Source organism: Mus musculus, chromosome 8 (assembly GCF_000001635.26).
Source record: "Mus musculus strain C57BL/6J chromosome 8, GRCm38.p6 C57BL/6J".
Taxonomy (NCBI): domain Eukaryota; kingdom Metazoa; phylum Chordata; class Mammalia; order Rodentia; family Muridae; genus Mus; species Mus musculus.
Window position 1 is genome coordinate 93,020,214 of NC_000074.6, and position 27,982 is coordinate 93,048,195.

The 27,982-nt window shown below is 43.9% G+C and overlaps 1 protein-coding gene across 4 annotated transcripts; it reads right to left on the bottom strand.

The window, feature by feature from the left end:
* Positions 1-27,979, bottom strand: Ces1a (carboxylesterase 1A). Of its 4 annotated transcripts, NM_001013764.2 has the most exons (14): positions 27,844-27,979; positions 24,698-24,902; positions 21,750-21,894; positions 19,236-19,369; positions 15,739-15,892; positions 13,715-13,819; positions 12,394-12,498; positions 10,852-10,890; positions 7,081-7,221; positions 5,354-5,434; positions 4,983-5,130; positions 2,128-2,259; positions 675-747; positions 1-382 (listed from the first exon to the last, which is right to left on the bottom strand). In NM_001013764.2, exons 1-14 carry the CDS (start codon positions 27,893-27,895, stop codon positions 205-207), a joined length of 1,692 nt encoding a protein of 563 aa, NP_001013786.2. In that variant the 5' UTR covers positions 27,896-27,979; the 3' UTR covers positions 1-204. The 4 variants fall into 4 exon arrangements, with proteins under 4 accessions (NP_001013786.2, XP_030099410.1, XP_017168309.1 ...); XM_030243550.1 differs by lacking the exons at positions 21,750-21,894; positions 24,698-24,902; positions 27,844-27,979 and adding an exon at positions 20,675-21,298 and having other exon boundaries at positions 6-382; XM_017312820.2 differs by lacking the exons at positions 21,750-21,894; positions 24,698-24,902; positions 27,844-27,979 and adding an exon at positions 20,625-21,296 and having other exon boundaries at positions 6-382.
* Between the last annotated feature and the right edge of the window lie 3 nt (positions 27,980-27,982).

Genomic DNA, 27,982 nt, shown 5'->3' on the forward strand with positions numbered 1-27,982 from the left:
TTTGGTACCCCTCAAAAACAATGATTTTATTAATTTTGCAAACTCAAACCACAGCTACAAACATTTCTCTTCACTGGCTTCTGCCTACTTTCAACACAGTTCTTCAGACTCTGGGATGAGAAAGCTCTCTGGGCTACAGGACACCTTCTGTGGAACAGCATTGACCAGGCTGCTAATGGCTTCCAGGGTTGTACTGCTTCTACTTCATCTCTGAGTGTCTCCCTTGGTTGCTTCTCCCACCTCCATGGCCCGGAGGCTGGTCCAGAAAGCTACTTCCTTGTCTTTGAGCCTCTGGGCTTGCTGGGTGGTGGCTCCGATCTGAAGGTAACTTTCCTTCTCGCCATACTCTGGCCAGTGTGGCAGTCCTTCCCCATTTGGGTTCCTGAGAACAGAATCAAATAGAGCTTTGCAAGGCTGCTCTGTGGTCCTCAGGTTTCTCTGAGGGTTTTAGGAGATCCTTGGCATGTACATTGCCAAGAGTCTACACAGCCTGAAATGCCTATTCACCTTCTGCAGGGCATTCTTCTGCCTGCCCATTCTTAGAGAATTCTCATTGTTAGAACACTAAAGCCATTGCTTTGATCATTTAGACTTTAGAAACTGCCCCTTCCCATCAGGAGTGTCTCCAGTACCCCCACATCACCCAACAAACTTGTATTTTTCACCAGCCTCACCCATTTCGAGCAAAATTGCCCCAAAACTTCATCATCATGGTGCTGAGGTTGATCTCCTCCTCTGAGGCACCCTCTGTGGGGAAGAAGACAAGAGTCCTTTCCTGCTCATGGTGTGGTTCGTGAGCAGTGTTAGCATCAGTTGGGAGTGTTCAGAAATGCAGTCTTCACTCTTACCATATACCTACTGTATGGGAATCTGCGTTCGCAGAAGAGTTAGGCTGAGTGTTCTGTTTAAGCTTGGACTATTTAGGACTCACAAATGGGCATGTAGTTTGCCCATGAGTGGGCTGCCTTCACTTCTCATGGTCATCTGTTCTTGCCTCTCTACTCAATGCCACAATGCCAAACCTCAGCGTTTCCTCTGCCTCATAAGTTGCTGACTTCTGAATCTTTTCATATTCTTCCATTTTCATAGATTCTGAAATATATCAGAACTATTAGTGTTCTAAGGATTCACCTATGTTGGAGGCACCCGCAGATACTGGTGTGCTATGAATAGCCATGATAGGGGTCACAGGTCACCTACACATGCTGAGAGTGATGATGCTGAAGATATTTTTGAGAACCTTTTAAAATATTATGTTATTATATATTAAATTTATTATATTTAATGTGTTAAATATATTTAATATAGAAAATATATAAATATGATTATATTTAATATATTATAAAAACATATAATATATAACTATATACATATTATATAAAATTTTGATATTTGACATGTAGGCAGAGATATAGGAAGATATATATTAGACCCCACCCAAGCTTAACACCAGCACTAATTGTTTCTTCTCTCACATGCTGTACACTCCTGGGATTATAAATTCAAACAGTGATATTCTTGTCTGAGGCAGAGCCCTGCAGGTTACCCACCACCTGCCTTAGTGACATCACGGGTCAGGATCATGAGGGTGACTACTTTGGCTGGGGTACAGCTTCCTTTATGCCTGTTAGAGGAGGAAGAACAACAGACTGCTTGATGTAGCTCTGTCTTTGTTGTTTGAACGTGAAATATCCTCAGCCTGCTCGTGTGTTGGAACACTAGGTCTCCACCTGGTGGTCCTGATTGGGAAGGCTGTGGAACTTTCAGGAGACAGAAACTCTGAGGGAGCAGTTCAGTGTGGGCAAGCCTTGGAGCTTATACCTTAGATCTACATCCTGGTTCCTCTCCGAATCCTAACCGTGAGTGCAGTGTGACCAGCCAACCTAATGGCCCTGCCACCATGTTTCCCTCACTGTAGAAGGTGGTGACTTTCTGAAACTGTGTGAACAAACCCTTTCTCCTTAAGTTGCCTTGGGCAGGTATTTTGACAGAGAAATGTATAAAATGACTGACATGGTCCTGTTAGGAAACTAGGGTTAGGAGGAGAGACACTTGCTTAAGGTCACCAAACCAGGACTAGACCCCAGGGCTCTTAACTTGAAGTTCAAGCCATCAGTGAGCCATTACCTTTTAAAAATGGTGTCCCCCAAACGGAGTAAACTTCATCTCCATGGTCTGCTATTACCGTCTTGGGTCTCATGTCGGACACAAAGCTTGGGTGATACTTAAACTCATACATGTAGGTGGGGGCTCCAGCATCTGCGGAGACATGGATTCAGGTATGCATGCTATCAGATACACATGGGTGGTATAAAGTCACTGAAAATCCACAGCTAGAAGGGAAACACAGCTTTAGGGGATCCTAGGAACTTGCTTGGTGCTCAGGGCTGCTGTTGGTGGAGCTGGGATTTAAACAAGTTTTATTGTTATTGTTGTTGTTGTTGTTGCTTTGTTTTGTGTTTGTTTTGTTTTTTACTGAACACCCAAGCTGCCTGCCTGAGCATTAACTGCAAGTCTAGGAAGAGCATGAGCAGCCTGTCTCTTAGGCTTTGTGAAACCATGAAACTTGAGGTTCTTATTTGAGTCTTGCTTGGATCAGGCATGAAGGGAGGGTGAGCTTGCCTCTCTTTCCTGTTCTTTGTCTTCCCCTCTCACCACCAAAGATGTCATGTCCAAGCTCACACAGCCCTGTTCCCTCCCACTGGATCATTGTATCAGTTAATACTTCTGCTCCTGTCCTATGTCTTGCATCCCAGAGACCTCAGTACCAGTGGTCAGAAGACAGCATAGACGCCAGAAGAGTGCTTCTGAGTGGAAGGATAAGGTCTCCAATCAGAGTGGTGGAAAAAAAAATCTGACTCTTTTTCCCTGCTTGCTTTCTGTAAGAATCTTGAAAAACATAGAAAAAAAGAAAAATATTCCTCATGATCCCACCACCGAGACAGTCCCTTGATGTTGAAGCATATATCCTTCTCTATATAAACTGGGATAATAGTATCCAAGACATCTTGCAACATACTGTAATCGTTTTTCATGTTATTAAATTTTCATCCATAAAATAGCAGACAATTATGACACCTCAGCCTGAGGACACAGGGTTGGCCTTACTAAATTGCCTTCTCAGCCACCACCATTGTCCTATGGTTGAGCAAGAATTGGTGTTTTGAACAAGTATCCATCCTTTCCTGGCCCTGTGATCCACTTGCTAAGCAATCACTATAAGATCACGAACCATTTGCTGAGAAAAGAGTAACCTAGCCACCTCCGAGAGGGAAATGACTGCAGAAGGAACCGTGAGCCCCAGCCTGGAGAAAAGAACACTTCCTTTCATCAGTGTGACTGGTTTTAAACATCTTACCTAAGGCCACTGAGATGAGATCAGTAAAATTTGTACAACTATAAAACAAGTCATCAATGGGAAGTGCGACATAGGTACTTGGGTAACAAAATTCAGGAACAAGAAAGGGTCCTGGAAGACTCCACAAATGGCACCTGGAAGAACACCTCTCAGTTTTAAGTGGGTCCAGGCTTTATAACATCCCATCTTACCTACACAGTCTTGGGACAACATTAGGAAGTCCCAGAGAAGACCCACTTCAGCCCTCAGAGTACTCACAAATCTATGCACTGAGCTGGACAAAGGCCAGTTATGGACAACAATAGATCCCTGATCCCCCTTCCCTCATGTCCTAGAACCCTCTGCCTCTGGTCCTGTGTAGTCTTTAATCCTGTGTGGCATGTTCCACTTTTCCTCCAGCCCTAATACTGTGCACAAGCTACCTTATAGCACCCTCTGACCCTAGGCAGGTTCTCTGAAAGTTACTTTTAGGCATCATTTTGAGTGGATTAAGGACTACTAGAAAACCATAAAGTATTATTTCTGGGTGTGAGCAGGGTCTTTAGGGGAGACTGGAATATGACGTGGTACACTAAAGGGAGAATGTCCACTCTCAGTATGGACAGGTGTCATCTGACCTGTTGGACATAACAGAGAAGAGACCAGAGAGAACATGATGTCCCCTCCCATGGAGCTTCTTCTCCTGACCTTGAACTCCTGCCCAGGATTCCAGGATGTTCATATCTGGACTTTGAGACTTAAACCAAGGCTCTTCAAGGACCTCTGGCTGCTGGAGTTAGGCTGAAAAGTACCATTTGCTTCTCAGGCCCAAAGGCTACCAATCCTGTAGTCACTTTACCAGAACCCCAGGGTCCCCGAACTGTTTTTGAACCCAGAATTCTTGGCCTTAATAATCCCACAAGTTAATTTCCCCACTATATCCCCCTTATCTGTCTGATTGTCTGTCTGCCTGCCTGCCTATCTGTTACCTATCTCCTACTGCTTAAGACTCTTGGCAGACCCTGCCAAACTTGCCAAGTGTTTGCATTTTATATACACCAGTGTAAATTCAGACCAGGAGCCCCTAGCAGATGCTGCTAGGCCTCATACATACCTCTTGTTTACAGGCAGGTTAGCTCCAGCACCCGAAGCTCTTTGGCTGAGGGTTTGTTTATTGCTACAGATAGCCATGCCCATGTGTGCAACAGGTCAAGAAATCAAAGAACTAACTCACTGAAATAGCGTTCAACCAATGGCAAATGTGTGCTGAAGGGATTGCCTACTTCCTTTGCCACTCAGATGGGATAGCCCTGAGATGTGTCTCCTGCATGACTTCATGACCCCCCCCCCGGCAACTCCCTCCATTCACAGTAGGCAAATTCTTGGTAATAAATCACTGACTTGTCTCTTTCCAATATCATATCCTTATCTCTCTTTGATATTTAATGAGATTGACTCCTAAATGAACAACTTGCATTTGTTCCTAGAAATAAAGATTCATGTAAAAGACAGACGATGTAGAATATACCCCACACCACCCCTGGACTATAGGAAATGAGCCCTTGAGTCCTGACCCCCATCGGTTTCCACATTTGACTAATACTGGGAGCGAGAGTCCCTCTGTTGTCCAGCCTCCAAGACTCACCTCTGTGATAGCGAGCCACAATCACAGATGGCACAGCAAATAACACATCTCCCATCATGTCTAAAAAGAGGTCTTTCTTTTTGTCAGGGCAGTCTGATCCTCCCAAATACTTCTCAGTGGCCACTGGAGTCAGTTCCTTAGAGATGTTCTGAAATAAACCAAAAAAGAGTCCACCCCCATGCAATGAGCAACGTATGTTTTCCAGCCTATTGAGAAGACTCCGATTAACTATGAACATCTTCAGTGCCATACTAATACATACTCTATGGGTTCTAGTTCCCTTTTATGCTACTATTTAATTGACCTGTGACTCAGGGTGAGCCCTCAGCCCTTCCTTGAATCTCAACATTGCAGATTCCATTGATACTTACAGTAAGTGGGTAGGACTTCCACAGGAGAGATGTGGCTGACTTCTGGTCCAGTTTGCCTTCAGAGAGTGGATAGCCCATCATCTGAATTAAAGAATTTGTCAGTTGCTGGGAATTAATGAATAACCAAACCAGCTAACCAATCAAACAAACTGATGCAGAATGGAGGTGTTTACGGGCCTTGATGTGCATGGGTTATAGTGAATTAGACAATAGTAGTTAACTTGATGGATTTATCCAAAAACTGAAAGAATACAAGAGATTTAAAACATGTCTAGCAGAAGCTGACTCTTTGTGTCTGTGTGTACATTTGTGTGCAGTGTGTGGATGTGTATATAAGTGTATTTGTAAGTATGTGTGGGTGTGGGTGTATGTTTGGTTATAAAGCTGGAATACACACAAGATCTTCCAGGCAGAGAGAGAAAAATCAAAAGCAGGTATTTTAGAAGCCATGAACTAGTGGATAGAGGTCACAAGACATCCCACTACCAAATAATGTGACTGAAGAATCCACCAGCAACCGTTATGGTTGTGTCATTTGGTCATATTTGAAAGATTTCTTTATTGAGAGCTGTACAGAGCTTATTGTGCACCAATGTGTGCAACCTTCTGCAGTCGGAGACAATCCAGCATCAGCATGGTTGTAGAAGTATGACTCACCCCCTGCCGTGCGTACTGGGGAAGCTCAATGCTGCCAGGAGAAAACCTGGAGTTGAGCAGACTGCCCCTGACCTCTGTTGAAGCAGCTACTGTAGAATGCTTGCACTTACCAATCTTTAAAACGATCCTTGAACTATTAATGTCTCAATCAAAACAGTTTCATCCTGGGCCAGAGGGCAATTTTCTCTAATTTTTGAAGCTTATTTAAAGTAAAAAAAATTGGGGGACATTGTTCTGGTTTTCTCTTCTGGTCTTTATGGAAGAAAAAATCCCAAATTTTGATATAGGCTCAACGTTAACTTACAGATCTGAATCCTGTGAAGAGAAGGATGTTTCTTCTGTAGATCGGTGTGGACCAACAATTCTGTGTCTGGCTACACAGACTCACCCCTCCTAGCACATTGGCTCTTGAAGAACATCACAGCATTGAAATCTCTCCCACTATTGGTGGCAGAGATCTGGGTTAAATTTTGTAGTCTGTCTTTTCCCTAATGCAGTCTTGCTACTAAATGAACAGCATCATCCTACTTGAGTATGCATTTTTCACTGTTTTTTTTTATCAGCACAAAAACTTCCATTTCCTTCTGTATGACATTTTTCATTTTAGTACCAATCTTCTCTAGCATTTGCAATGAAGCAGCTTAGTGTGCTTGTGGAGATCTATGGGGCATGTGAGTCCAGCTCCAAGGTAGAAACTGCGTTGTCCCAGCCTGACTGCTGGACTCCCAGCTCCCTCTCCTTTCTGGGTGTTCTTAGTTATTTCATCTGAACAATTTCCATCACTTTCTGGCCTTTGGGCTAACAAGAACTGTTGGCAGTTATCATCATTACAGATCTCTCACTTGGAGCTTGTCAGGATTCTTTAGAGAAAGGCAAAGAATGTGGAGGGAGGAGCTCCTGGGACCGCACTTCCCAGGGCAAAACTGGATCATCTTGGAGTCTGTTTCCATGGAGATGTCTACTTGTAACAATGGGAACAGCTTCCATGGATTCAAAGGAAAAGGAAGATGTCCTGGGTGCAGATAAAGATGAGTTCTGGGGTTAGGATTATGAGATCACTATTTTCTCACCATTGGAATAAACCAGCCAAACTCTTGCTTGTTGATGCCCACTATGTAGGGGACAGTGTTGAAACTCTTCTCAGCCAGGATCTCTTCAGGTGCCTTTGGCAGCACCACTCCATCAATCACGGTGGTCAGGAAAGGGTAGCTCTGGGGAATAAAGCAGCATGTGGTTACTTATTCCACAGAACCCCTGTGTCTCCTTTGTTGGCTGTCTGGTGGAGCCTGGGCAGTGACCACAGAAGTTCAAGGTACGTTTCTTGCAGGTACCACTGGTAAGGTGGTGAAAGGGTGGTACATTCTGGAATATTTGTGTGTGTGTGTGTGTGTGTGTGTGTGTGTGTGTGTGTGTGTGTGTGGTGTGTGTGTGTGTGTGTGTGTGTGTGTGTGTGTGTGTGTGTGTGTGTGTGTGTAATAAAGTTCCATAGGGATGGGATCCAAATTGAACCATGAAATTCACTAACACATATTTTTTAAGATTTATTTTGACTTTAATTACATGCATATGTCTGTGTGGGGCATGTGCATGTAAGTGTGTGTGCCCACAGAGGCCAGAGAGGCACTGGATGACCCAGAGATGGAGTTGCAGGTGGTGGTGAGCCAACATTGACCCTAGGAACCAAACTCCAGTCCCTTGCAGCTGTTGCAAGTGCTCTTAATCTCTAAGCCATCCTTTTAGCGCGCTCTCTCTCTCTCTCTCTCTCTCTCTCTCTCTCTCTCTCTCTCTCTCTCTCTCTCGATGATTGGTAAGATCTAACATAACATTTTGTCTATTACTTGCCATAGAATTCCATTTGTGGGGTTTTCTTCAGACTGTGGAGCACTGTGTCATTTAAAAGAAGGGGATTGCTTTGCACTGGGTGCCTTGAGGAAAGGCTTAACATCTTCTCAATGCTGAGGAACATAACTGTAGATTTCTCTGGCTCCCTTTTCGCAGTCAGACTGTCTACTACACATTTTTAATATCCTTCCTCATGTCATGAACGTATAGATTTAGCTTCTTTCTCCTCTTCCTGAAGCCTCATCAGACGTTATAGGTGTGTCATATCAGCACCTTGTGGGATAACCTCACTTACATGAAGACAAGGCTCTTCTTGTGGATCTAATAATATATTGTTGACATTGTCACCGAACCCATACCCAATTGTTCTGTAACTGAAACCTGAACTAATCTCATTGGACACTGTTCTCATAAAGTATAGCACCTGTGTGTTTAGTTGCAGCAGCTCCTCCCCTCCTCCCTGGAGCCCCTTTAAAACAAGAAATCAGTAGAATCATCGGAGTTCGCAAAATAAGGCAGGAAAGCAGAGGAGAAGGAGCACTTCCCTGAGCTGCACTGCTTTGATTCAAGATGGGAATTTGAGTCTCACGTGGCTCAGACATTCAAGGCTCTGCCTTGGAGTGGGCACAAGTGCCTTGAGTTTATCTGAGGACTGAAAAACACATTTTTACAAAGAGCTCAACTGACAAGCACATAATCTGTCACTTATATAGACCAACGTCACCCATCTGTCTCTATATAAATGTGAGCTCTTTCTGAGGATCAGAGCCCCTAACCTACAAGATAACTTGCTGAGAGTCACGGAAACTGGAATCGACTATACCACATTGATAGACATCTTGCCTTTATATCTTACTTTTGATTTAAAAAAAATTACAAAATTAAATGGAGCCTGGTTTACACATCGCCTGCTAGGAAGCTGGTTGTAGGTTTGGTTAAACATCAGATCTAGTACTCTGGTATGTTTGGAACTTGTGTTTTGGAGTCAGGCTACCTGGGTCTGAAACTTGGTTCTACTATTTATTAGCTGTTCACTGGGGACAGTAATATTCCTGCATATGCTATAGTTTTCTCACCAGTGGGCCCATTTGAAGTAAGCAATTGAACCCGGGCAATGTTCAGCACAATATTTGTACTGGGAAAGGCTCAATAATAGTAGATATTATTTTCATTGGCAGAGGTATTTTATCAATTGGGTCACTGTAACACTATTTTTGTGCCATCTTGCTAGCTTCATTTTTCCATGTACAATATATCTCTCTTTGGAGAACAGAGGACTGGAAGATGCCTAAACTGAAGATCAGGGTTTCAAGGACAAAGGTCCTTGAATGAATCATGAATTAATGATTATCTAGCTCTTGCTGTGTGAAGTTCAATAAAACAAAGCAGACTTACCCAAAAGGTCCAGAATGTTAATCCATGCTAGCTAACACTAGAGAGCAAGTTCTGGGTGCCACTATTGCTGCCTTAGAAAAAGTGTAGAGTGCAGAAAGGGCTGATAAAGGAGGCTGCAGGGGAACAGATAATCTGAATGGAGCAGGCACATTTGACCTTGGCAGTGGTCTTTGAGAGTGAAGGATGTTGACCAGTAAAGAAGGGTTGGGATTTCCAAACAGTGGGCAGGGCATGATGAAAAAGATAGAGGTGCTTGCATGCAGGGCTATTTCCAGAAATGCCAAGAAACTTGGGTATGGCCGAGTGAGAACATTAGAGAGAGGATCACAGGGCAGATCACATTTTTCTGCATAATATCTGGCACATAATAAGCATTTAGATATGTTTTGAGTGTAGTTGTTTTTCAATGGTGGCAAGGAGATTTGTGCTATAAATAAGATCTGGGTTTAAGAAAGGAGGTAGCATACTTTGGCTTGTGTTGTGGATGGTAAATTCAATGATTCCGTGGCATGGGGGCAGGAGAGGAAGTAGATATAGAAAATAGAAAAAAAGTCCAGAAGACAGGCAGCGAGGGTCCTCTGAAGATAGCATCTTTAGAGGGGCCATGAGCAACAGTAGGGACTACAGTGACAGCCATGGGCCTCAGCGATGCTGGTGGCTATGTTATGACATATAGGTTCATTGCCACCTCTGGTTAGAGAAGAGGGGCATTTTCCCCCAGCAAACCCTGTCAATTATCCCTACAAATATGTCCAGCTACAAACTACTTTTAGCCACTCTCTTGCTGAGGTCATGGTATAATTTGCCATGATCTCTTTGCTGGAATCCAGTCCCCCCTGGGTGATCTCTGTTCCCGCGAATCCCCTTGCCTACTTTCCATTTTGTAATCAGTTCATCCTGGTAAAAACTAAGTCTACATCATTCTATTTTATTTATTCTATTGGATGCATCCATCCCCTTGGACTAGGAAGGCTCCAGGGAAGTCAGAAGTACCATCTGTTCACTGCTCTATCCCAGTTGCAGACCTAGTTCTTGCCTCATTGTAAAACCGTGATGAATGACTGAAAGAATCCCACAGCATCCTCACAAGATCATCAGTGGATTGCAAGGACACCCAGGGAGAGAGCATAGAACAGGGCTATAAATATTTGACATTTTCACAGCAAATGTCACAGGTCAAAGGGCACTGCCAGGAGGTGGGAAGACAGGGCTGGAACTGGAGAGCCAAGTATATCAGTACTGAGCATCTCAATGGAAGCTCCTAAGATCCTTACCCAAGCACCTTTGCCCCTTCCATGTAAGGTTCAAGTTTATTCTCTTCTTACAGGGCCATACTGTGATCAGGAAATGCAAATGAGAAGGAAATCCCTGAGCCTAGGAGGCTGAGCTACTCATTAGTCACCCTGTACTGTGACGCACACAGCTCTGCCTGTGGTTGTCCTGGCTATGTTGTTCTGGCAAGGGACTTCCTTCTCTGGGCTTCTGTAACATGCGTGCTGAGATTAACTAGTATTTTTTACAAGAATAATTCTTTGCTCCATAGTTAATTGAAGCTTAAAGGTGTTAAGACTTAGCACCTCTATTGGAAAAGCAAAGATCCTTACCTCTCTGGGGTCTCCAAGCAAATCAAGAGCAAAGAATTTCTGTGGAGACAAAAGCAGATGTGATGAGCAAGAGGCCCTGTACAGAGGCTGACCTTTAGCTATACTCCTGAATTGTCAAGTTCTCAGTTCTGGTCCTTCTTTGACTGGGGCCCAGTGTGGGAAAACCTGAGCTCTACTGGGCATGAGAACATGATGGTGGAGTAAGACAAAGATGGATAGGTACAAGCAAAGAGACAGACCCTTGGACCCAGAGTGAGGACTCCTAGCTCTGGAGATGACACAGTTAGTGTGCCCACCTTTCCTTATATGCCTTTTTATTTTTGTGATACAAGAAGAATCACTGAAGTGTTTGTCTCCAAGCTTTAGAAACCGATCATGCTTTCTTCCAATAGTTGGATCATTTTATGGGAACCTAAAATGCCAGGGCAAACAGGCAGTGCCCAGTGCTAATGGGGGATATATGGGGTTCAGAATCATCCTCCAGCAGCTAACACTGAAAATAATGAAAGCCAGTGTAGGAGGTAGGAGGGTTAAAGTTTTAAGTTTCTCTGACCTCACACTCATATCTTCCCAATGAAGGGACTAGGTCGAGTGGCCCCAGATGTGTTTTCTGGGTGTTTGCTCTAACAAGCTTCCTTATGGTAACAGCGTCATGGTTATCTCTTCTAGTGTCGTGTTTCTTTCAAGCATCTTAGCTGGATGTAATGAATGCACAGTCTATCTTCCTACCTCATCTGGGTGGATATCTGAATGGATGGATGGTCCTATAGTATATGGTCATATTGATGAATTGGATGGGCTCATGCATAGAGTGATAATGAACAGGTAATGATAATATATCCTTGTTTGGTTGGAATGATAGTGGGGTGTAAATAAACACTGGCCGGATGATGCATAGGTATTAAAAAAGTCAAAAAATGAAGCAATATAGATGGACTGATGTTGTATTTGTGGAAGTACATTGTGCTTAAATAGGTAGATAAATGGATGACAGGTGGATACATAGATAAAGAAATGGTTGAATGTGTGGTTATCCTAGAATCAGACCACTACTAACTTATAATTGATAGTTTATCATTGTTAAATATGTATCACTATTCTTGCTCCTTCCTGATTCAAAACATACAGAAAGACTGAGGGAAAGATTGAAACTAGGAAAAATATTTGCAAAGTTCTATTCATAAAGTCAATTAGTCTATTGTTAGACAAATTATAGCACTTCTGAAAACCTTCACACTTAGTATTTCCAGCCCTAAAATTTAGGATGGTTGTCACTTCTGTGAATAGAAAATGCTTAACTTATTACAACACATTCACCTATTATAATTGCAAAACCACTGTTTTGGGAACTCTGGGATATTGTTATGCATTTTTTTTCAACATAACGTTTTTGAACACTTTTGACATTTGAATCATTCCACAGCAAAACATCTAACTTGTATCAGAGGGCTGACACTGTCCATGAAAAGTCCCCATGTAGTTGTTCAGGGCATAAGGAACACTGAATTTAGGATGGAAATGTGGGGACTTAGCCATACCTACCATCTTCAGGGTCGTTGCCAAGAGTTCCTCCTCTGTCTTCTCACGTAGACAGTGCACTATGTCGGCTGATGTAGTGGCCACACACCCCGTAGCAATGGCAACTTGCTGCAGTGATCACAGGGAACAGCAGAGATAAAGGACATTGTCTCTCCCCTCCAGGAACACACAGAAAGGGATGCTATCTCAAGCCCAGTTCTGGGATGTGATGGCAGAAAGCGTTCTAGACCAGCAAGTGAAGGCTGTGGGCTGAACAGCGTTGCCCCTGTTACTGGTTGGATTGGGACATGAGTCACTCACACATTTGTATCTTAGTTGCCGTTTCTCTGATAACATGGGTACGCTTATATAAAAGCCCACTGTTTTAAGAACCACAGTGTGAGTCAGTGGCTAGAAGCACGGAATCCCAAAATGAACCTTTTGTTTTCATATTTTGTTCTTAAGGAGAACTGTCAAAGCAAAAAATACTCCTCCACCACCCCATAAATCACAGAACCACGCTTCATTTTTCTTGAGCCTAGAGAAAGTTTGTAACCCCGGGGGCAGGTGTGGTACCCATGTGGGCTGGAATCAACCTGGCTGGAGGAGGAGGCACAGATGATAGAGGTTGATGGTGGGACGCACTGGCTGACTGTTCTCTATTCCTTCTGTCTGCTCTGTCCACACCAGGTTTCCCTCATTATTCCTCACAGGACTCTCCTGTGCATGGGACATTTGCACAGGACATTTGCACAGGACATTTGCACATGCTGTTTCTTCTTGGGATATCCTCTGCTCACCAGGTAAATATGTTGCTTCTTTCTGGTTCTTACTTATGGGACATTTTCTTCCCTAACTGTTCCTTTTGGATGCTTGCGATTTCATTGGATTTGGTTACTCTCTTTCCTTTATGCATTTTCTTATTGTTGAAATCTTAACATTGATTACACAATTAAAAATTAATCTCCTTTACTAGAAATGGATGCTTTCTAGGTTGCAAGGTTACCAGGGTCTCAGGGAGGAATCATCCCAGATCCATAGCCTGCAAGCAAAGCACTGGAACTCAGATTCTGACAAGTATGTAATTAGAGGCCACTGATCTCTGTCCAGCCTAGCCTGCCCTGGTATACTTGGGACAGTGTGCTCACTGTCTTGGGCTTGGGTCTCAGCTTGGCCCTGACCACTTAGTGACCTCAATAAATCGCTTCTGCATTCTGATCCTGTTTCCTAAATAGGCATTGAGAGAGTGAGTGCAGTCTCTAATGCTCTTCCAACACTAGGGGATATCACCTGAATAACTCAATGGGAATTTTCCTTGAAGGTTCTTGCTACCCTGATGACCTACCTCAGCCGCACGCCTTGTAGTCTCCCTGAACAGACATGGCGTGAGGGCCACACCACTCTCAGAAATGGCCCTCTGGAAGAGGTTCTTGGTCAGCGGAGATAAAACCTGGGAAGAAAGAGAGGAGGAGAGTTTATGCTCCAGAGAGTTGGTCCCTGACCTACTCATCTTGTAAGGGTTCCTCCATCTATACCCCTTGCTTGCAGATTCTGATTCTCACTGGATGTGACTGACAGTTCCTTACCTGCTTCTGCTTGCTTCCCAGCTTTCCTCAGTGTCAGGGATAGAGTTGGGAATATTGGCATGCACCCATTATGCTAATCAACAACACTGGAAAGAATGGATTTTTAAGTTCCTAGCTACAAAGTCTTTTTTAGTGTCTCCAATACTTGGAAAGTCAGAAAGTGTCCCAGAGAAAATTACCATGAGCATCTGTAAAATTATTTTAGACATTTCCTTGATGAGGGGTAAGGGTTATATTTATCTGTGGGTATAAGGACCTGTATTTAGAAGTAAAGAGTTTTTCTCCAGTGGAGTAACACTGGGTACATATCAAGTGTATATCAAACACACTCAAGAGCAGGTCCCATGCTCAGGAGTAATTGGCTAACAATACAAGAAGAAACTTATTTTGTATGGGAGTGTTTTCATTGTTTTGTTTGTTTGTTTGTTTGTTTGTTTGTTTGTTTTTCTGTTCTTTGTATTTTTGGCTTTGAGTTTTGTTTGCTTTGGTTTCTTTTGAGACAAAAAACCATAAAGTTGTGTGGGTAGGTGGGGAGATCTGGGAGGAGTTGGGAGACTTCAAAGAACCTGATCAAAATATATTGTAGGAAAAATAATTTATAAAACCCAACAAATACAAACTAAATAAGGTAAAAAGAAATAAAATTCACCATGTATATGATAATAAAAATAAGGGACAACTTAAAAAGTTCAAATACTATAATAGTGGGTAATAAAAAATGTTTTATAATTACCATGGAATACTATGTAATTGTAAAAGCAAGTCCCAAGGAGAGGCACTTAACATTTTAGGGAGTGTTTGCTGTCGTGTGTATTGAGGGAAGTTTTTTCTTAAAACGTTATGTGATAGATAAAAGAGATAAAGAGGTGGTGTAGGGAGATGGTAAACAGAGGCCCAGGATAGAGATAAAGTTGTCAGAGAAAGATAAGAGAAATGGACATTAAGATGCCACAGAGACATCACCTGGGTGCTGGGACTGTGGATGACTTCTTTTTCTTTTGAAATCTTTTTTCCCTCCTTTCAAATCTTTTAAAATATAAAACATTATCCAGTGAGTATTCCACTGTGAATCTGATACATGTTTAAAAGGTAATCAGGCTGATTGACCCAGATCTGAGATGCCTGGACAGCTCCCAGAGGGTCATCTCACTGGACAGCTCCTGGTGGGTTTCTATAGCTTCCCTCAGTATGGCCACGTCTCTACACCATCACATTAACTCACATCATAGGTTGTCTGTGGTCTTGCTCTTCCCTGCCTCTCTCTGTCACACTTCCTGCTCTTCCTTCCTCTCACTGACTTCCCTTAAAGCATAGTGCCTTAGGTGCAGAGACTGTTGCCCACCCTCTTAGGCATGACCAAGCCACATGGCAACCTCAGCTTTCAGTGCTAACAATCTCTACCAGTAAATCAAGTTTCCAGACAAACAGTGACCTTCTAGCTGACTGTTAGCATCTCTTTATTCACCCCAAGTTAGGTGAGTTGCAAAACCTAAATGACTAGGAAGAAGAGAGAATTCAACCAAGAGAGGGGAGTTGGAAAGGTATGGTCACAGGCTCAGCTGGACATTCTTTTGGCTCTAGAACACAAAGCTGCCATCTGAGCTTCTTGGGAGCTCTTGGTATTTAGTTCTACACTGCCTGATACTGAACCACAAATACAGTCAATCTAAATCCAAGTCTTGTTAGCCAATGTGCCTGTGGCAAGACCGAATGGTCTTCAATAGCACCAACAGCCACATCAACATGAACCCTAGACATGGGGCTTGGTGCCAGGAATACTTACAAGGACAGAGACACTTTCACCTCCTGCTGACTCGCCAAAGAGGGTCACAGAGCTTGGGTCCCCTCCAAAGTTAGCAATGTTGTTCTGGACCCACTGCAGTGCAGCCACCTGGTCCAAGTGACCCCAGTTCCCTCGGCTGTGTTCATCTCCTGTGCTGTAAGGGGAAAGGGAGAGTTAGAGCAGGAGACATTATAGCTGGGCTATGATGGGCCAAGAGTTGGCAGTGGCTAGGATATAGATTATCCTTCACTGTTTTGTATGTTAAAAGCTTTGCCTCCAATGTGGGTATTCTGGAGATTGGTATAACCTTCAAAGGGTTCATTGCTAGGTGGCTGAGCTATTGAGGGTACTAGAATGAAAATTGTTCTAGAAGCATTCTTGTTAGTTCTTATGAGAAAGTTATAGAAATCAAGCTTGACCCCTTACTTGCTCGCTGGCTTCCTGATATGCCCCATTGTCACAATAGCATCTGTCACAATGTGACACAGCCCAGAGGTTTCACAGCTGGAATCATGGTGTTTTGAGTTTCAGTATTTGAAGCCCTGTGATAAATGCATCTCATTTACAATTTTACATTTATTTTACTTTTAGTTGTGTGTGTGTGTGTGTGTGTGTGTGTGTGTGTGTGTGTGTGCAGGAATCTGTGTATGTGAGGACACTGATGACAGCAAGAAGCCAGAAGCATGGGATCCCCCTGGAGCTAGAGTCATAGGCATTGTCAGCTGTTCTGTGTGGGTGCTAGGAATTGAACTTGGGTTCTCTCCAAGAGCAATATTTACTCTTAACCACTGAGCTATCTCTGTAGTCCAACTTTATATTTTACAAAATACTGAGCTTTGGATATTTGTTATACCTGTGGAAAATAGCCTAATACAGAAAATTGGTCCCAAAGAATTAATTGGTCCACTGATATAACTGTACTAGAATATGTGATGAAAGTGGTTTTGGGGAAAATGTGAAGGATTTGGAGGAGTGAGCTAGTCATCTTGAAGGGCTGTGTTTGGGGTGCTATAAATGACTCAGGTGACAAGGAGGTTAGGGGAGTAATTGCAAATGAATACAATCTCTGATTATAATAAAGACTATGCTAAACACCTTCACAGAGAACTTGGACGACCTAAACCCATGCCCTTAAGCTTTATGGGAGGCTAACACTAAGGCTGATGGAGCGCTTTTCATGGTAGAAACATTTTCTAAACAGCAAAGCCTTCAGGACATGGTGTGGACATTATTGGCTGCTGGAAATTTTCAGTGGGACTAAAAAACAAAGTTAAGCAGACTAGAAATACTAGGGTATGGTTAGAGAAGGAACAGAGGAAAAAGCATTTAGGGGTAGAGCCAAGAGATCACCTGCTAAAGAGATTGGCAGGAGGCTGATCATCAGGGTAAAAGAAAAAAGGTTTGAGACCACCCATCATCGACACAGATGCCTTCCAAGATGTGATGACTTCAAGGGGTGAATTTTAGACTTTTCCTTGGAATTTCTACCTGACATCATCTCAAGATTTTTCTCCTAACTGGCAGAATCTTCAATCATATGAGCTATAAACACACTTAGAAAGGTGGGGGCCCTCTTTGGAGGGGAACATAGCCCAATATGGAATAGTCACTGCATTAGAAGCAATGAGAAAAACTAAATGGTCACTATAGCAACATAGGTCAGAGACACAGAACTTTGATGTTTGTAGGAGTAAAGAATTGATGAGTAGCTGGCTATGTAGGAGTATGAAATAAAGCAGAATCTAGACTTTTATAAGGACTTTACTATGAGCAATCAAAAGTATAAAACCTAGGACACCTACTTAGGGGCCTTAGGAAAACAGGAAGAGAGATTTTTGTGGTCTAGGTAGTTGTCAAGAGTTCAAACTGTCTCTGTGAAGTAGGGCATCCCAGGAAACCTGAGAAGATAGTTAAAAATGGCATCTTGGCTTCAAAGGAGAAGCGGGTGTCTTAGTTACTGCTCTATTCCTGTGAAGAGATGCCATGACCAAGGCAACTTATAAAAGAATGATATAATTGGTGGAATGTTTACAACTGTTTCAGAGAGCCAGTTCCTACCATGGTGGGAAGGATGATAGCAGGCAGGCAGGCAGGCAGGCAGGACACTGGAGCAGTAGTTGAGAGCTTACATCACATCCACAAGCATCAGACACACACACATACACACAGAGAGAGTGGGGGAGGAGGGAGGGAGAGAGACAAAAGGAAAGGGTGAGGGGAAGGGAGAGGAAGAGGGGGAGGAAGAGGGAGAGGAGGGAGAAGGTGGTGAGGGGGTCATGGATTTTTGTAACCTCAAAACCTATCGCCCAGTGACATGTATCCTCCAACAAGATCAGACCAATTATTCCTTCCCAAAATACTTCCACTGACCGTGGACCAAATATTCAAACATGAGAGCTACTTCTCATTCAAACCACCACAGTGGGGAATGCTGGGAATTACTGGATGGGTGGGAGGAGACATACAGAGGCCTGAGGATGCAGAGGTAAGAAGCAAGGATCATGAGCAGCCACGGAGGTGCAAACAGCCAAAGGTCAGAGAAAAGAAGCCATTAGAAGCATGTGGGCTCACCCAGCTGTTACTGAGGGGTCAAGAGGTTGTTCTGAGGGAGGGTAGAGATCACTGGTGACTTCAGCAAGCACAGCCTGCCAGGCATGGGGGAAGGAGAGATAAGAGAAAGAAGAGATGGAGGGACTACTTTTGGCAGGCTTATTGAAATAGAAGGCAGAGAAACAGAATCTGAGTGAAAGAGACATGGTGCCTTGAGAGGAAGGTGAGTTCCTGCTGAGAGGCAGACCACAGCCATCTTCCAGCTCCAGTCTCTCTACTGGCAGCTAGAGCTCAGCAGGACTACTTAGCAACCTTCTCAGGTCTGTTTGGTTCAGGTCAGGAATATGAAGAAAAAGCTTCTAGACTTTTAATGCAGGGAACCTGGTCCTGACCTTACAGATCTGACAGAGAGATGCTAGCCTGGACTCCCACATTTGCCAGATGCTAAGGAGGAAGTGAGCTGTGTGGACCCTAACACATTCCAGGGAACCTATTTCCCTGGAGTGAGATCCTTTGACAGCGTCCACAAACCCCAGCCACTCAATCCTTAACACAAAAGCATTCTCCAAATTCTTTTGTGCCTCCTGTCCCAGGAGATGTGTGACACTGAATTTCTTTGCTGCACAGTGACTGTTGTCAGGAATTTAGTGTGCTGGGTAGCACTAGTGAGAGGAGATACGTGTTTCAGAGCTGTTTAAATGGCTGTTAGGCTTTGAAAGATGAATGAGTTTAAAAAGCAGGTCTTCCAGGAAGAGAGAACAGTAAGTGCAGAAGCCCAGAGCATCAGTGTGGTTGAGGAGACAGAAGACTGGCAGGGTTCACACTGAAGAAACAGACCATTTAAGAAGCTCATTACAGATCTCTCAGAGGATGAAATGACCAGGGATGAGCCCTAATGTCCTCACAAGGGAATGTTAATGCAATCTGAAAAGGGTCTGCCATCTTACCTGAGGAAACCCCAGATGCCCAGACGGTATTGAATGACTACTATCACTACGTTTTCATGGGTAGACAGGGCCAGTCCATCAAAAGTTGATGCTCCACCAGAGAGTAAACCGCCTCCATGGACCCATACCATCACCTGGACAGGCAGCAAAGGAACCATGCAGGTTATAAGAAGTAGAGAAAGAACATTTGATGACTTAATTATTTCTTGGTTATGATTAAGGTAGCCATAATCTAAAGCTATGAATGCCCATTGTGGTTACAAAAGGTGTGTGTGTGTGTGTGTGTGTGTGTGTGTGTGTGTGTGTGTGTGTGTGTGTGTGTGTGTGTAGTCTTCCTAACTCCCTAAACTTGGTCTCAGATCACAATCCCACCCAAGACAGCCTAGGTACTTAATGCTCTTCCCCTTATCTCAAGACCATGTCTTTCAATAGTTCTTCCAACTGCAAATGTCATCATGTACCAGTAAAAGCCATGGATGTCATTTTCTCAGCAACACAGCACCCCTCTCATGTCTGGACATAATATCTCAGTTCAGTGGTGAGTTAACCTTCCCTGTGACTGAAATATTATCTCAAGAAATACACATGTCCCCAAAATACACAAGTGCCTCTTGCTGAAGTGTTCCCTCAAGCCTCTCCATCTCCCTACCTACCAACTACATTTCCAAGAAGTCTTTATACATTGACTTTACCTGAGAGTCCACGACTCACTAGGCACTTCCATAAAGATTAGGGGTCAAGAGCAAAGGGAGTACAAGTTCTGATTAATGGCTCCTGGGGATCACATTGCACAGAAGAACCAAAAGGATAAACTACTATAATGTTGCTAATAAAAGAACTAACAAACTGTAAACTAATTACTGTTTAAAGTATTTAAAAATAACCTATTCATGTAACAGATAGGCAATCTGCTTGAAGTTCCACAGAGCATGAGAGACAGAAGTGAGACGTGACTCAGAGCCAACACATTGAATTCCTAACTCCTGTTGCCCACAGCTACATCTCAGTGAGTTAGCAGTCAGGCAACTAGGGCAGAAGGCAGATGTTCTTGCTGCCTTGTGTGAGCTCATTCAGGACTGAAGCATGTCTTGAAAGTCACTTCTGTGTGTGCACATGGAACCGTATCAATCTGAAGAAAACAGAGGCTGAGGAAGTAAAAAAAAAATAGCCCAGTCTCTCATCTTCTTAAAAGCACACCCAGGATTAATCCAGACCCTATGCTCTAGGACTTAAGTTCATAGCTGAAGCACCTCCTGCCTTTAGACTACCATATTCCTTGTTTTTCCTTCTCTTAGGTTCCCTGCCACCTTGAGGAAAGGTCTGAAGCAAGATCATCTCAGAATGAAGAGCAGCAAAGGCTGGAGGGCAATGGCATACTGAAGAACCTACTGACTCCATTGTATCTTCTGTCCAAAGGGTCACCTTCTCCAGATGCCCACCTCTATCCTGTGGCCTGCAACTAGCAGCCTGCCCCATCCTCTATCCTGTGACCCGGAACTAGCAGCCTGCCCCATCCTCTATCCTGTGACCCGGAACTAGCAGCCTGCCCCATCCTCTGTCCTGTGACCCGGAACTAGCAGCCTGCCCCATCCTCTGTCCTGTGACCTGGAACTATCAACCTGCCCCATCCTCTGTCCTGTGACCTGGAACTAGCAGCCTGCCCCATCCTCTATCCTGTAACCTGGAACTAGCAGCCTGCCCCATCCTCTATCCTGTGACCCGGAACTAGCAGCCTGCCCCATCCTCTGTCCTGTGACCAGTAACTAGCAGCCTGCCCCATCCTCTATCCTGTGACCTGGAACTAGCAGCCTGCCCATCTTTGGGCCTTTGTTTATATGGAAATGCTGACTCACTGAGCCATCAGTTCTTGCCAAAGGCAACCAAGGAAAGAAACAAATTATAGCCAAGTCCCAGATGTTTGGCAAAGGAAATACTTCTGGGATTGTCCCAGACTGCATCCCACATACCTTCATCATGGGACCATGAAAGTGTTCACAGATGGACCCTGATGTACTTGGAAGAGCACACATTTGTTCCAAGTCCTTATTAAAAAACATGGTTTGAAGATCAGGGGACCCAAGTTCTTGCTCCATCAACCCTAATTTATAGATCCTCTCCATCTTTGCCTTATTTTCTCTATCCATAAAAGTGGGACTAGGTGGATGTTGGGTCATGGATTTTTCCATTTCTGACTTTACTGGAAATTGTCTTAATTCCACAGGGTTCAGATTCTCGAACAACAATTAAGAGAACAAACATTGCTTTCCTAAGGTCCATTGTAAGAGAGCATGCAAGAATTAAGATGTACCTACCAGATATACTGTACTCTCTCACATATGCCTAGCATCACGGGGGATAACTGAAGTACCAAAACCATATTTTTCTGTGGTCAAGAGAAGTAAGAGGCATGCATGGCTAACAATACCTATACTGCTAGAATCCTTTATCCCTTCTAATCTGCCCTGGAAGATCCAGGATGCTGAAGCGTCTGGATGTTCATGCTTGAGTGCTTACCGGCAGCCTGTCTTTGCTTGTCAGGTCTGTAGGGGAGTAAATATTTAGGTAAAGGCAGTCTTCAGAATACTCAAGAGGAACATTTTCTAGTTGGTTAGTAAAGACATCGGAGAGCACTGGCCCCACTCCTGTAATTTGCGAGCACCTGGGAAGGGGAGAAAGAAGAACAAACTTGTTGAGATTCAAACAAACAAATAAACCCAGGGAAGGCCTTCTATCATGTGGTTTAAGCTCACAAACTGAATTTGCATTACTAGGCCTAAGACACTGGTGTGGATAGGAAGCTGTCTGGGGGTTTTAGTAAGAATCCTGAGATTCCATGAGGACCATGCAGAGGCACTGGCACCCACTACAGTCAAACAGCAAACCTAAGGGGGATCTAATGTCAACTCTATGCCTGTGTTTGTCGTGAAACAGCAATCATGTCTGTATGGCTAACTGCTGAGGGATCTATCAGATCCAATGAGACACAATCTCTAGCGTTTGTCTCATACAGGTACTGAGGTAGCCTGATGTCAACTCCAGCTGCTCTTACTGTGGTAGGCATCTGTCTCCTCCACTGAGACATGATTCCAGGCTTAAATCCCTGGGAAGATTGGTCATGCACTCTTGGAATTCTCCTTCTATGTGCTCTGGGGTCATCGAGTCTGGAAAGCCTCAGGATCCTTGTAGCTCCCAGGGACTCTCAGCAAGCCTGGGTCGAAGTGCCCTCTACTGCTGAGATGTGTGCAGTTATCACAGGCTTAAGGAACACAGCACCTAACCTACCTAAATCTCTTGGAGAATTCAGGTACAAAAGTGATTGCAGGGACTACTTGGGCCTTCCATGTGTAGACATTGCACAATGACCACAAGTATCAGCAACACCCACAGCAACATAACCTCAATAAATACACAAAGTAAGGCACCAGAGACTGACCCCCGAATGACAAGGATGTGCCATCTCCCGGAGCTCTGCCTCCGAATAGCTGTTTTCTGTCCTTAAGGAAGAACAACGGACTTCAAGGAGACACAAAGAAGCAGCTCATAAATTCATCATAGACACGTTTTCTTTTGGGGCAGGAGAAGTAAAGTTGTTTATATGGAAATATTTCTAACTGCTTGGTGTTAAGCAGATACAGAGGGTGCCCTCACCATAGAAATTGAACATTGAGATTAAATGTTTAAAAAAAAAAATCAAACAGGAAGGGTGGAAAGTACAAAGAATGAAGTGGAAAAAGAGCCAACAGCAAATGAACCAGAGAGCAGAGCAGTGTGCTTGAGGGCCAGCTAGCTCATGGTGCTTCTCTTTCCTTTTTGGGTCATTTTTTTTTTAAATAGTGCTAAGGGCTTTTGAACTTGCTAAGCAAACAGTTCACTACCAAGCTGTAGCCACTGCCCCAGGCAGTTGATTTGAAAGTACACAGAGTGAGAGGAGAACAGGAATGAAGGAAGACAGCTTACAGACCCCATTAGACACATCAAAAGAGCAAACACGGCAGTTATTAGGGAAGAGTAGACAAAGAACAGGGATTTCTTTATTCAAAGAGGATAACAGAGATTGCTACAGTGGAATGGGAGATGCTAGCATCCAGACAACCATCCAGATAAAAGGTCAAAGCTCACATGTTTGATCAAACCCAAAATTGTCACCTATGACATATTATAAACAAACCCAACCATCAAAGGTAAAAGAAATATAAAACAGTCAGAAAAGCAAGTAACACATAAAGGATTGCTACCAGCTTTGCCGTACAAGAAAGGCTAGATAGAAGTTCCAGAGAGAAGACAGCATGGAACACAAGAAAGGCTAGATAGAAGTGCCAGAGAGAAGACAGCATGGAACATGGTTGTTAACCTTTGCTAGTCGGCCATCACTGGAAAGAGAGGCCCATTGGACACGCAAACTGTATATGCCCCAGTACAGGGGAATGCCAGGGCCAAAAAAAATGGGAATGGGTGGGTAGGGAAGTGGGGGGGGAGGGTATGGGGGACTTTTGGGATAGCATTGGAAATGTAATTGAGGAAAATATGTAATAAAAAATAAATAAATAACCCCCCCCCAAAAAAAGTAAACACAGAAATGGCTACAACTGCCTTAGCACTCCAATCGTGCTGAGTATTCACACCTATCTGTAAACTGGTGAAGCTATTTTATTTTATTAAAAATAATGCTCATTGAATTTTTTAATAATAGGCAGGATAAAGATGTGTTCTGTGGCATCAAAAATTCAAAATGGAAGAAAAAAGTTGACATGTAGAGTGTTGGTTTTCCTCTTGGTTAATGGTGGGTTCTTGTCAATTTAATACTGCAAGTACGGGCTGTTTGTTGTAAGCTCAACAGTGACTACAAAGCAAAAGCTTATCACAGTGGCACTGAAAAAAAGTCAAAGGATCAAAGAACACTACTTGAGAAAACCACCTAACTACCAAGAAAGACAGAGAGAAGGAAGAAAGGAAGGACTGGTCATGGATATGCTGGGTGCCTTTCTTGTGAGGCCATCTGGGTCCTTTGGACTGCACTCAGCTCACCATACTACACCCCCAACATCAGCAGCTTCCTCCATGAAAAGGTCAAGACAGGAGGAGAGACATGATTCCCGTGTCATACTTTCTTATCAGCATTTTATCCAACGAGTGAAACACCTTACCTATCACAATTCATTTTCTTGCTTTGCAATTAGTTATTCTACCCCCTCCCTCCAACATACAAAAAGATAGGGGAACTTTATTCTGCTCACTGATGCATTATCGGAACCTAGAATATATAACAGGTGTCCAATAAATACATGTTTGAGAAAAGACTCTAGGCACTCTGACAGTTATGGAATACCTTTGGGATCTTAGAGTATGTTAGGGATACATAAACAAAGTCTAATCCATTAGAGATCTTGCCTCAACTCGTTCCAACAGCTCTCTGAGGCAGGATATCCTTTGGAAAGAGACCTAGGCCCACCCCAGTAGCTTACATAGGAGGGTAGGAGGTGGTGTTCTTCACGGAGCTCCAGGTCTCGGCAGGCTGTGGTGGAGCAAACCTCAGGGGCCCAAGAGGGGGCTTGGCAAAGGGGACTCCCAGGAAGACGGCTACAGGCTGTGCGGATCCTTCTAAGCTGATGTACTTCCCCATGACTTTGCCTTGCAGGGTGTCTACCACAGGTGGTGAGGACAGGTGCCCTGATGAAAATGGAATCAAAATAAGAACACACCAGAGTAGATGACTTAAAGATGAATCCAAGTGGGGCGTTTACTACTTTTAGGTATATGGTCATGAGTAAACTACCATAGCCATGTAGACATCAATTATTTTTAATATAAAATTATGGTGAGAAAAACCATCCTTCCCAATTCAGAGGGATGTCAGAAGGGGTAAACCAGAACTGGAGGCAGAAAAGCATCTGTGTCATGGAGATTGGGAGATAGCCCATTCAGTGAAGTATTGAATGTTGGTGTTGGATGCTGGGTTAGAGGGTGAAGGAGAGGTGGCCCCTTACCCCTTAGCACTTACTACTTATCCTCCTCACCACTGAAATGACCAGGAAAGGAGCCAAAGTCAATCAGGAGGATGGGCCAGAGGGATTGTGAGAAAGAAGATGGAGTAGGGGAAGAAGAAGATAGTTTACACCATTCTTTGGAGCTCAAGGGCTGTCCTCGCCTGGTGCCTGGTTCTGAGTGACTAAGTTGAATAGGCTGTAGGCTACAAGAACCCCATATTGGAGGTGGTTGGGGTACAGGGTCTGGATTAATTGGACCCTGTGAATGTCGGTATCTCCAAATCGACAAGACTTTGTATTTGAAAGGCTCAAACTCAGGAAAGACAATCCACGCTTATTGCAGGACAGCTTAGGACTTCCATGCCATTTGAAGCAGTTCATTAGCAAGACTTGTTAGAATGGTTATTACCCCAGTGTCCTCTGCCAAACTGTGTCTTATTCATTTCTGCCATCTGAATCCAGAACCAGTGTTTGGCCATCAGAGCCCTGGCAACCCTCGCTATGTCTAGGATTCTGTCTTCTTTCTGTCCCCAAGGCACTGTGGCAGATTTGAAAGGGAATGTAAGGCAAAATGAGAATGGACGAATCTGGAATGGCACATTGTTTTGCTGCTGGTTACCCCAGCAACCTCACCTCAACCCATCTTCAGGAAGTCCATTCAGGATTCTCTCCATCCCTCAGTGTCCTCATCTGTAATGTGGCTATGCTAGTGCCTACTTAGCTAGGCTTCTTTGAGAAGGATTATAAAGTACTTGGAATACACATCTGGTGCACAGTAAATGCCCCATATGAATACCCCCATTTGATAAGTAATCTTTTATTTCTTTTTATATTTTCTCATCTCAATGGTCCACTTTCCACCTTCTGGCTACTCATTTCTACCCACTTCAGGTGGCAGGAAAGCATCACTGAGCTAACATGGACCACAGCTAGTGATCTTGGCTCAGAGGTAGCTCTCACACTCTTCCAGCCCCTTCTCCATGTCTCCCTGGACTTCCATGGTGCTTTGTTTGCCCTTCCTCCTGTGACCACTCTAGTGTGTTGTTCTCAGTTGGGACTGTTTCCAGTGCTTGGAGTAGACCCTGATTTGTTTTGCAATATGGTTTCCTAAAAGACCTTCCAGGGCTATTGGCTGTTCTCTTTGGTAAGACCATTTTTGAATCATTATTTATTTCTGACCACACACTTGAGTGGAGATGTTGACAAAGTGTCTGTACTCAGTGGCAACAGTTGGTGAATGAGAGAATAGAATCACGTTCTGAGAGGGATGCTCTGAGATACTGATGCCCTGAAGCCACACAGGAGAACATATGATCCATGACCATGATCAAGAATGCCAATGCCCTTCAGCATCAGGACAGATGGTCAGTCTGGCTTTGTATAGAGCCAAACAAAGGAGGACCAAGACAGGGACGAAGCTGTAGGGAGTTAGGGAAGAACTGTATGTGCCACAAGAATGGAGCTCGCAGGCTAGCCTGGCTGGGATGACCATGTTAAGAACTGCCAGGAGAATATTCTTGACTCCAGAATGGTCCCTGTTCTTTACTTGACCATTAAGCAAACCTCAGTCCTTTATCTAGGGATTTGAGAGTCTCCACATCATGCACCTGTACATTTCAGACCCCCCCCCAGTTCCCATGGTCTCTACTTAGCAGTATTTGTAGCCCATTTATTCTTCCCAGCCAGAACTTGTACCTTGGTATCTGAATCTCTGAACTCTGCTTTTTCACGTATGCAATTCCTTTCCATCTCCCCTCATTTACTTATTCATTCCCTCAGTACAAGTCCCAGCCCCCCCTGGTGATGTGAAGGCCTTAATCCCTCCTCCAACTCCTTGCAGCTCCTTTCTGTTCCCTCTCTCATCTAGGTGTGTCTGTGGTCCTTCTCCTACAATGACAGGCTCCTGAGTCTAAGGTGTGCCTCTTAATCACCTTCTCATACAACATACAGTTCATACCAATATCTCTTGGGGACTGAGGAACAAATTATCTTCTTAGTAGCATTTGGCTCTTAACATGTTGGCTTGACCATATTTCAAATTTTTATTAATATACCCATTAAAGATATCACCCCTTTACGTCCATCCATATATTGTGCTTCTAGACCAGACACTATGCTAAGAGCTACAAAACAACCACCTATGCCACCCTCAGTACAGCCCAGTAAGGAAGGCTCTATTGCTTTCCATTTTCCAGATTCATCACCCAGACACTGCAAAGTTGAAGTGTCTTTCCCAAAGTCATGGGGATCAGAAGAGCTGAACTAGACTCTAGCCTTGTGCCCTGGCTCCTGACTCAATGCTGTTAAAACTCTGCTGAGCCTCTTTTTATGTCTACCCAGAGATAGAGTAAGATCTGGGAGATAGCTAGGGCCTCTCATGCTAGCTCAATGACTTCTTAGCACCTGCAGCTGCAGTATCACCATGGTTTTCTTTCCCTGGATCTCTGTGATGGGAGGAGCTTGCTGGGTTCCTTTGCTCCAAGCCCATTTTGAAATCATGCTGGTGATCTCTGATACAGAATGGAACCTGGCCTCTCTTCTCTTCATACGCATTTACACTCCCATTTGCCCTGGCTTAGGAGCTTCAAAAGAGCTCCAAGTGTTTGTGTTTTGGAAGAACTTACCCAAAGCCATGCAAGTGTTGAGGGAAGCCAGGGCCAGAGCAAAGAGCCACATGCTGGAAGGCCAGTTGCTTTGGGGCCCTGTGACGAGATCTTGGTGCTCTTCTGAAGGGCTTTGTATAACCTGTCTTAGATGGTGAGG

Excerpts from the sequence above, each read along its gene's own strand:
- Ces1a (NM_001013764.2), bottom strand. The coding sequence starts at position 27,895 with ATGTGGCTCTTTGCTCTGGCCCTGGCTTCCCTCAACACTTGCATGGCT. Across the intron at positions 19,370-21,749 it reads CAAGCAAAGACAGGCTGCCG|GTGATGGTATGGGTCCATGG; the intron begins GTAAGCACTCAA and ends CTGCCTGTCCAG. Across the intron at positions 7,222-10,851 it reads TGCTTGGAGACCCCAGAGAG|AGCTACCCTTTCCTGACCAC; the intron begins GTAAGGATCTTT and ends TTTATTCCCCAG.